The sequence below is a fragment of the Lynx canadensis genome, chromosome B2 (genome assembly GCF_007474595.2).
Source record: "Lynx canadensis isolate LIC74 chromosome B2, mLynCan4.pri.v2, whole genome shotgun sequence".
Taxonomy (NCBI): domain Eukaryota; kingdom Metazoa; phylum Chordata; class Mammalia; order Carnivora; family Felidae; genus Lynx; species Lynx canadensis.
This window is the reverse complement of record NC_044307.1, coordinates 1,814,659-1,825,239: the sequence shown is the minus strand read 5'-3', so window position 1 is coordinate 1,825,239 and position 10,581 is coordinate 1,814,659. Positions and strand designations below refer to the sequence as shown.

Here is a 10,581-nt window from a genome sequence, read left to right as displayed (position 1 = left end):
CGTGAGATCGTGACCTGAGCTGAAGTCTTGCGCTTAACCGACTGAGCCACCCAGGCGCCCTGATAATGCAGTTTTAAAATGTTGCTTGTTCTGGAATTCTTTGGAAGCGAACCGTAAAGTCAGCTGGGAGGAGATCATGATCTTTGTACTGTGAATACCAAAATGTCACGGAAATGATAAGAATAGTAAGCTTCAGGGAGTCCACTCATGAAGCATCGTCACTGCTTGCTGATCGGCAGTAGCTGCTTAGGGTGTAGTGTCTGGGAAAGACTTCTTAGTCTGCCACAGGAGTGAGGCCTCGTGTGTGGCTGAGGATCTATCTAGTTCAGCTGCATATAGATTACGGGAAAAAAGTAGGAGTGATTTCATGAAAGCTTGTTTTTCTCTCAGAATAATCTGGAGATAAGCAGTCCAGGACTGATAAAGTGGTTCCATGACACCGCTAGGGACCCTCCCTCTGCTTTTCTGTTCCAACATGCTAGTGCACACCATCGGCCCTTGAGGTGGTCACATGGTCCTTGGTGGTGCCGAAGCTCCAGTCATCCCATGCAAGATGCAGACAGGTGGAACACCAGATCCCTCGCAGTTAAGCCAGCCTTCTGCAAAAAGCGTCCTGTAAGTACATATGTCGCACGCCAAAACTTAGGAAAGGGAGTCTGGAGAGTGTCTTGTTCTGGGTTGCAGGGTGCCCAGCTGAAAATCAGCCTTCTGTCACTAAGAAGAAAGAGTAGCATGAAGGCCGAAACAGGCACTTGGCAGTCTTTGACCCACTTCCTTTCGTCCTGCATCCGGCTGTATGCAGGCCGACTGAGAGCAATGTCCTGGGGGACACGTACCATGTCCTGGGGGAAGACAGAATCTGTAGGAGAAGCAGTGCAACGTTTTAAAAATTTATTTATATTTTGAGAGAGAGAGAGCATGTGCAGAGGAGGGGCAGAGAGAATCCCAAGCAGTGCAGAGCCGGACACGGGGCTTGAGCTCATGAACCATGAGACTGTGACCTGAATGACCAAGAGTCAGACGCTTAACTGACTGAGCCACACAGGGACCCCAAAGCAGTGCAACTTTTTTTTATTAAAGAAATTTTTTTAATGTTTATTTTTATTTTTTTAACATTCATTTTTGAAAGGCAGAGAGAGACAAAGTGTGAATGGTGAGGGGCAGAGAGAGAGGGAGACACAGAAACAGAAGCAGGCTCCAGGCAGTGAGCCATCAGCACAGAGCCCGACACGGGGCTCAAACTCTCAGACCGCAAGATCGTGACCTGAGCCGAAGTTGGCCACTTAACCGACTGAGCCACCCAGGCACCCCTTAATGTTTATTTTTGAGAGAGAGAGAGTGACACAGTGTGAGCAGGGGAGGAGCAGAGAGACAGGGAGACACAGAATCTGAAGCAGGCTCCAGGCTCTGAGCTGGCAGCACAGAGCCTGATGCGGGGCTCAAACCCATGAGCTGTGAGATCATGACCTGAGCCCAAGTTGGATGCCCAACTGACCAAGCTACCCAGGCGCCCCAAAAACAGTGCAACTTTTCAGGCACTTTGGTATTTCATGGAAACACAATCCTGTGCCATCCCTCAGGAAGTCTTTTTCTCTGCCTTTATGGGTAAAATTGAGTTGATATCAGGGGTGTTCCCCTGTGTGTTTTGAGGGCTGTGCTGAGGTCAGTACGTAAGCATTCAGCTCCATGTCCTGGTTTAAGTCTGTTTGATTCTGTTCAGTTTAAGAAGGAAAGAACAGAGAATGTCGTCATTATTCCCATGAAAAAGCAGTGACAATGACAAGAATGTATGAAGTATGAAGAATGATCTACCCTTAAATATCTGGAAATTTTATTTCTGCATTTTTTTCTGGTGATACTATAGTACACGCAGTATAAATTTATAAAGGTTCTAAATTCACTGGCATCTCAAATGAGCTCATTCCTCTCACGGTCCCAGGGGAAAAATGGCGTTCTCATAGGTACCCCCGGGGCACACCCATAACCGCCTAGACACGAATGTAGAATACAGGTAGATTTTATTTTTTATTTGTTTTTCAGATTTGTTTTAGAGAGCAAGCTGGGGAGAGGGGCAGAGGAAGAGAGAGAGAATCCCACACTGAGCATGGAGCCGAACCGGGGCTTCATCCCATGACCTTGGGATCATGACCCGAGCTGAGACCAAGAGTTGGACGCTCAGCTGACTGAGCCACCCAGGTGCCCAATACAGGTATCTTTTAATAATCTGCTTTCCTCATCTATTCTTGAAAATTACAGAAGCATGGGGCGCCTGGGTGGCTCAGTCGGTTAAGTGTCTGACTTCAGCTCAGGTGATGATCAAACGATTCGTGGGTTCGAGCCCCATATTGGGCTCTCTGCTGTCAACATGGAGCCTGTTTGGTATCCTCTGTCTCCCTCTCTCTCTGCCCTTCCCTGATTCACACGCATGCTCTCAAAAATGAAATAAACATTTAAAAACTTTTAAAAATTAAATACAGAAACATTGAACAAAGGGCAGATGCTATAACAGGTATTGATGAAAGTTTTGCTTACAATGCAACACATCTTTAAAATTTTTTTTTAATGTTTATTTATTTTTGAGAGAGAGAGAGAGAGAACAAGTGGGGGAGAAACAGAGAGGGAGACACAGAATCCGAAGCAGGCTCCAGGCTCTGAGCTGTCAGCACAGAGCCTCATGCGGGGCTCAAACTCACAAACCATGAGATCATGGCATGAGCTGAAGTTGGACGCTTACCCACTGAACCACCCAGGCACCCCACAATGTAACACATCTTAGACACTCTTAAAGCAAAGTTGGAAGTCTGTTTAGACTGCAGGAACCCAGAAAGTATGAGCTGTATTACAGCTCTCTAAAACAAATCTGAAAAACAAATTCTACCGATCAGCATTTCTGTTGGGATAGTATCCTGTAATATTCAAACAGTAGTGGAATGAAAGTCCTTGTGTGTCTTCATTTCCTGCTCACTTTCTGGTTTAAAAAACATAATGTTATTAATAAATGTGCTGTTATAAAACTAGCATGAAATAATAGGAAAGGGAAAAATAAATCACCCTTTCACCTATCAAAATAATCACTATTCAGTGTGTGTGTATGTGTATATATGTACAAACTAATTGTGATTAGTATTGATGGTTTCTGCTCAATTTAATTTTTGTATTTTTTAAAGTTTATTTATTTTGAGACAGAGTGAGAGAATCCCAAGCAGGCTCCGTGCTGTCAGCATGGTGACTGATGTGGAGCTTGAACTCATCAACCATGAGATTACGACCTGAGCCGAAATCAAGAGTTGGACGCTCAACCCACTGAGCCACCCAGGCGCCCCTCTGCTCGATTTTTAATATATCATAATTGTCCATGTTGTATCTTCATAAATTCTTAATAAATTAACTCATGTTTACTTATGATAGAAATTCACATAAATTGTAAAAACTGTGAAAAATATAAAGAAAGCAAATCATCCTGTTCATGGTCCAGATATAATCTCTTAATAATGTATTTTGAGATACTGAAGCATAGAAACACTTAACTTTTCTCACTGGACTTAATATCATGAACAATTTTTATTTGTAAAAGAAAAGTACAATCAATTTGCTTATCTTCCCAGTCCATTCTAGTCCAGATCTGCCATAATCCTGAGTTGGCAGCTTGCCACGTGATCCTTCTCTGACCACTGAGGATTGGACCAAGAGGGGACCTGTAAGCCAGGTGTGGTCATTTGGATACCCCCAGAAGTTTGATACTGGATCAGATTCTGGTTGGTCTCTGTTAGGCATTTGGATAAGAAACTAATCTAGAGCTCGAACCATTTTTATGATCACATAAAAACTAAATAGAAACAAACCAGCCCAGCAAGAAATAAGGCAAGTCCTGAAGCTAGGATCCTATGAAGGCTCAGAGACAGGAGAAGCAGGTCTGGCTCTCAGCTTCTGAGGCCCACTGTGCTCCCAGCTGGTCCTGGAGTCCAGGGAATACCCTTGTTTCCTTCTGTTAAATGTTTCTTTTAAGTTAGTTTGACTGGGTTTCTGAACCTTGCCCACAAATGAACAAAAACATCCCTGATTAAGATAAACAGATAACCAAAAGTCTTCATGGAAGATAACTTTTAATATAGGTGGCACAATATTCTGATATATGTTCCCATTGTGAGTCATTTAGTTTATAATTCTGTCACCGTAAACAGTCTTTCAGTGAACATCCTTGTACATACAGCTTTGCTCACTTGTACAATTATTTTTCTTCGTTCAATTCCTGTAACTGGACTTAATGAGGCAAAGGGGTAAGCATCTTTTCTTTTTTTCTTTTCTGTCTTTCTCTTCCCTTCCCACCCCACCCCCAACCCGCCCCCACCCCTCTTTCTTAAGTAGACTTCATGCCCAGCACAGAGCCCAATGCAGGGCTTGAAATGACACCCTCAGATCAAGACCTGAGCTGAGATCAAGAGATGCTTAACCCACTGAGCTATCCAAGCACCTGATAGGCACATTTTCTAAGGCTTTTGATTCATTTGCCAGGTGGTCCTCCAGAAAGGTTATACTAATCTACACCTCGTGTTAGCAGTCTGTGAAAATGCCCACATTTTTCATACCCACATCAACCCTGGGAATTACTCTTTTGATTTGCCAAGCTGGTACCTTTTAAGTGGTTTTACCAAATATTTTTGCTGTCAAAGTTGAACATCTTTTTATATGTTAATTGGTCAGTTATAATTCTGATTTTGTAAACAGCCGTGTTCACATTTTTCTGGATTTTTCTGTTAGATTTTTCTTTTACTTTAAACAGCAGTGCCCTTAAAAATTAACCAGGAGATCTGTATATAAAATTTTAAAAGCACATGCTCTTTAACAGATCAATTCCAATGTGTGGCATTTAACCTGGGATTATAAGCATGTAAAGATACTGAATGTTCTCTGCACCATTACTTACTGTATACACACACACACACACCTACATATACACACACACACATATGTGTATACATGTACACATAAAACAGGGACAGTTAGGTAAATTATGGTGCATCCATGCAATGGAATATTATTTAGCTGTTAATCAATAAGCTGGTATGGAAAGATCTGCCAGCTATCTTAACAGAAAAAGCTGAGGTGCAAAATCCTATGGTGATCCTATAGGTCCATATTCACTCAATAAATATTTATTGAGTGCTACTATATGGCTGGTGGCGTCCTGGGAAAACACACACACAAAATATTAACAATGGTTGACCTTAGGGATGGTGCACTTTTCATTTTACAGTCTCTATGCAACTTGAGTTTCTATAATCTGCATACTTAAATTTTAAGAACTTGTCCTTCTTATTTTGTAATTGTTCATTTATCTGTCTAACCAGCAGCCTGAGAAGATCCTAAACAGTCGCAGTTTTGCCTTTGCCGTCTTGTTTTTAATTGAAAAGATTTACAGAGAGGAGGGTGGGCGCGGGGCGTCGGGACGCGCCTGCGCGGGGCGGAAGGAGCGACGGGGTCCTCCCGGCGCACCAGAGAGAAGCGCGGCCGCCATCCTAGAGAGGCCGGGACCGCGATCCTAGAAAAGCCGAGACTCGACTGCCCGTGGGGCGGAAGAAAGAGCTGTGGAGACTCGGCCTCGGGGCTGCTGGGAGGCTGGCGCTCGCGAGACCGTGACGTCTTCGTTGAGTGCGGTGCTTGGGCTTTTGGTGGACTGACCGGTAGTCGGACGAGTACGTATTGAGCGGCAGCCGAGTGCCTCCGGGGTGCCTGAGGCCACCTCGGGGGGTGGGTGGGGGCGTGTGCTGGGCTGCGGGAGCCCTCGGTGCATTCTGCACCCGCCGCGCGGACCGGGCACCAGGTGGGCGCTGGACCGTGTGGACGGGAGCCCCTGTCCTCGGGCGTCCGGCGAAGGGGGACCGGGTGGGCGTGGCTGGTCGGGCTCGCTCTGCGGCTTTCCCTGTGTGGACTTGAGGTTCAGGGAGGTGTTTGCGCTGGGACTTGGGAAATCGGCCCTCCTGGAAGGGCAGTCCTGGCCGCGAAGGAGAAAGCGGGCGGATAGAAATTGAGCAGTCAGCGTGGCGGGGATGCGGAGTTTGCGAAGGCGAGGGCTGTCTTTCATTCCGGGGTTAACATTCCTGCAGGATAAAGACGTGCTCAGATGTCTATCCAGTGACAGACAAACCAGTAAAAGCCCAGGGAAGGGCAGGTCCTGGGGAGTGTGAATTTAGTTCAAAAGGAGCAGTTGAAACTCTTTGGTGGGGGAGATGCGTTGAACAAGGTCCCAACTGTACTTTAGGAAATATTAACCCATAATAGAGTGGACTGTGGGGCAGGGATACCACACAGAAAATTACTGTATTGCAAATTTTATTGCCATGTAAATGGTAATAGGGGAATAAAAGGGAAGTAATGGCTGTTAGAGGCGTTTTGGAGGAAGAATTGACTGGACTCAGAATAATACTGTACAGGGGCTGGTTTTAAGCCTGAATGCATGGAGGGTGGTGGTGATGCCAATGGAAATATGGGGGAAACAGTGAGTTCAGCTTTGAGGGCACTTTGATTTCAGTTTGGGAAGTGCTGAAATTACGACCCAGGAGAGGCTGGAAGCTGGAGGCATCCTAGTGTCGTTTCAAGACGTGAGTCTGGAATGTAAAAGGCAGGTGGAGGGGCGCCTGGGTGGCGCAGTCGGTTAAGCGTCCGACTTCAGCCAGGTCACGATCTTGCGGTCCGTGAGTTCGAGCCCCGCGTCGGGCTCTGGGCTGATGGCTCAGAGCCTGGAGCCTGTTTCCGATTCTGTGTCTCCCTCTCTCTCTGCCCCTCCCCCGTTCATGCTCTGTCTCTCTCTGTCCCAAAAATAAATAAACGTTGAAAAAAAATTAAAAAAAAAAATAAAAAAATAAAAGGCAGGTGGAGTCAGCCAGAGATTTGAGTGTTCCTGGAATAGAACTGAAATTGTGATTAATGAGATCATACAAGGAGAAAGTAAGGAGAGAGAGAGAGAAGAACTTGAAGCATGTGTTTCAATGGTCTGTTCTTAACATTAAAAAAATTAAAAATTAAAACACCAAAGTTAGTGGCTCAAAACCACCTCAGCTTATTGCTTTTCATTGATTTTGTGGGTTGACTGGGCACTTCTAGGGCTGGACTTACCTGTGGTTGCACTCAGGTGCTGAATCAGCTGGGAACAAGGCCCCGCTGGGCTGTAGTTGGGGGCACCTGGGTTCCCATCCACATGACCTATGCATGGCAGTCTCGTGGCAGTGTGCCAAGAGCTGGAAGCACTTCCTCTTGCAGAACGATTATTCCCGTATTCTCTTGGCCAAAGCAAGTCACAGGCCAGCATAGATTCAAGGGAAGGGCAAGTAGACTCCACCTTTTGATGACAGAAGTGACAGAATCTCATCATACGAAGTTTTAGAGGACAGGAGACTTTGTAAACAGTCTGCCTCCCCTGCATTTAAGGTGGGATATTCTGTGGGAAGTACACAGATGAGAGAGTGTGTCAGGATTCCTCCACGGATGAGCTTCTCTTCTCTCCAGCGGGAGTGTAGGCTGCTCAAGCATCTTCTTGTTTACTCTGCTTCCCTCACATCCCTTACCTCCTGGATCAACCCCCCCTCAGGGTTCAAGATGTACTTCTCATTAACTTCACTGGTAGTATAGGCAAGCAGGCTCAGTTTCTGAGCATGACTTACAGTGGGGACAAAAATACAAGTGTGTTTCATAGAATTTTGAAGCTCTTCGAATTTACTGATCCATTTTAAAAATTATTTTTATTTTTTTAAGTTTACATCCAAGGTAGTTAGCATATAGCGCAGTAATAATTTCAGAAATAGAATCCAGTAATTCATCTCCTACATATAACACCCAGTGCTCACCCCAACAAGTGTCCTCCTTAATGCCCCTTGTGCATTTAGCCCATCCCCCCACCCAGAACCCCTCCAGCAACCCTGTTTGTTCTCTGTATTTAAGAGTTTCTTTTTTTTTATTTTTTAAAAAAAAATTTTTTTTTCAACGTTTATTTATTTTTGGGACAGAGAGAGACAGAGCATGAACGGGGGAGGGGCAGAGAGAGAGGGAGACACAGAATCAGAAACAGGCTCCGAGCCATCAGCCCAGAGCCTGACGCGGGGCTCAAACTCACGGAGTGCGAGATCGTGACCTGGCTGAAGTCGGACGCTTAACCGACTGAGCCACCCAGGCGCCCCTGTATTTAAGAGTTTCTTATGTTTATGCTAACTAACTTGGATGTAAATTTTAAAAAATAAAATAACATTTAAAAAACAGAGTTTCTTGGGGCGCCCGGGTGGCGCAGTCGGTTAAGCGTCCGACTTCAGCCAGGTCACGATCTCACGGTCCGTCAGTTCGAGCCCCGCGTCAGGCTCTGGGCTGATGGCTCAGAGCCTGGAGCCTGTTTCCGATTCTGTGTCTCCCTCTCTCTCTCTGCCCCTCCCCCGTTCATGCTCTGTCTCTCTCTGTCCCAAAAATAAATAAACGTTGGAAAAAAAAAATTTAAAAAACAGAGTTTCTTATGTTTTGTCCCGCTCCCTGTTTTTATATTAACTTTTGCTTCCCTTCCCCTGTGTTCATCTGTTTTGTATCTTAAATTCGACATGAGTGAAATCATATATCTGTCTTTCTCTAATTTCACTTAGCATAATACCCTTCAGTCCAATCTTGCAAATGGCAAGATTTCATTCTTTTTGATCGCCAAGTAATAATACTCCATTGTATTCTTTATCCATTCATCAGTTGATGGACATCTGGGCTCTTTCCATAATTTGACTATTGTCCATAACACTGCTATAAACATCGGGGTGGGTGTGCTCCTTCAAATCAGCATTTTAATATCCTTTGGATAAATACCTAGTGGTGCAATTGCTGGGTCGTAGGGTAGTACTATTTTTAATTTTTTGAGGAACCTCCATACTGTTTTCCAGAGTGGCTGCACCAATTTGCATTCCCATCAGCAGTGCAAAAGGGTTGCCCTTTGTCTGCATCCTTGCCAACACCTGTTGCCTGAGTTGTTAATTTTAGGCATTCTGACAGGTGTGAGGTGATATCTCGTTGTGGTTTTGATCTGTATTCCTTGATGACGAGTGACGTTGAGCATTTTTTCATGTGTCGGCCATCTGGATGTCTTCTTTGGAAAAGTGTGTGTTCATGTCTTTTGCCCATTTCTTCACTGGATTATTTGTTTTTCGGGGTGTTAACTTTGATAAGTTCTTTATAGATTTCGGATAGTAACCCTTTATCTGATACGTCATTTGCAAATATCTTCTCCCATTCTGTCGGTGGCCTTTTAGTTTTGCTGATTGTTTCCTTTGCTGTGCAGAAGCTTTTTATTTTGATGAGGTCCCAGTAGTTCATTTTTGCTTTTGTTTCCCTTGCCTCCAGAGATGTGTTGAGTAAGAAGTTGCTGCGGCCAAGGTCAAAGACGTTTTTGCCTGCTTTCTTCTCTAGGATTTTGATGGCTTCCTGTCCTACGTTTAGGTCTTTCCTCCATTTTGAATTTATTTTTGTGTATGGTGTAAGAAAGTGGTCCAAGTTCATTCTTCTGCGTGTCACCGTTCAGTTTTCCCAGTACCACTTGCTGAAGAGGCTGTCTTTATTCCATTGGATAGTCTTTGTCAAAGATAAGTTGGCCAGAGGTTTGTGGATCCGTTTCTGGGTTGTCTCTTCTGTTCCACAGATCTGAATGTCTGTTTTTGTGCTGTTACTGATCCATTCGTATGCCTCAGACGTTCGTTTGGAAAACATTCTGAAGTGTGAACCTGGGCTAAGTGAACCTTTTCCTTTAAGTCTTTAGGCTCGCCATGGATGAAGCTGTGCCAGGCCCCGCACCTGAAGGTGCGGACAGCCGTGTGACAGTGAAGGAGGAGGACTCCCCCTGGGAGCAGGTGTGCAGCTCTTGGGAAAGCAGCTGCCACGCCCAGGAGCTGTGCCGCCTGCGCTTCCGGCAGTTCTCCTACCGGGATGTGACTGGGCCCCGCCAGGCTCTGGCCCAACTCCACGAACTCTGCCGCCAGTGGCTGCGGCCCGAGACGCACAGCAAGGAGCAGATCCTGGAGCTGCTGGTGCTGGAGCAGCTCGTGACCGTCCTGCCCGCCGAGCTCCAGGCCTGGGTGCGGGGACAGCACCCGGAGAGCGGGGACGAGGTGGTGACGGCGCTGGAGGATCTGGAGAAAGACACAGGACAGCAGGTTGGAAGAGGATGTGTACGGTGGCATGGGAGGGGAAGTGGGGAACGTTTGTCTATTAATTTTTAACTTTTTTTTTTAATTTTTAAAAATAATTTATAACTTACAGAAGTATCTGGGAAAGTAGTACAGAGAACTGTCTGCTGCTCACCCAGACTCCCTAGCTGTTGACACTGTGTCATGATGTGCCTGCTCTTGCGCGAGCCACCCCCTTTCCTCTCTCTCTGCGTGTCACACACACTTACACACTCATGCAGTATTTTTTCGACCATTTGAGAGTTATTTGCAGATACTACACTTCTTTATCTCTGAACGCTTCAGTGTTCAGTGTGTATTTCTGATGAATGAGGGCGTTCTTTTGTATAACTGGAATACAAAGATCAAGTTTTGGGAAATTAAAATCATTATGGACTATCAC

At 45.4% G+C, this 10,581-nt stretch overlaps 1 protein-coding gene across 2 annotated transcripts in view; it reads left to right on the top strand.

Moving 5' to 3' along the window:
- Positions 1-5,570: 5,570 nt before the first annotated feature.
- The window catches only part of PGBD1 (piggyBac transposable element derived 1), a 29,414-nt gene continuing 24,403 nt past the window's right edge, over positions 5,571-10,581 (top strand). Inside the window, exons 1-2 of one of the 2 annotated variants that reach the window (XM_030316864.2) lie at positions 5,571-5,693; positions 9,766-10,166. In XM_030316864.2, coding sequence (XP_030172724.1) covers positions 9,780-10,166 — 387 coding nt within the window. In that variant the 5' untranslated portion in view covers positions 5,571-5,693; positions 9,766-9,779. Of the gene's footprint in view, positions 5,822-9,765; positions 10,167-10,581 lie in introns of both variants that reach the window. The other variant, XM_030316865.2, reaches the window with a different exon arrangement.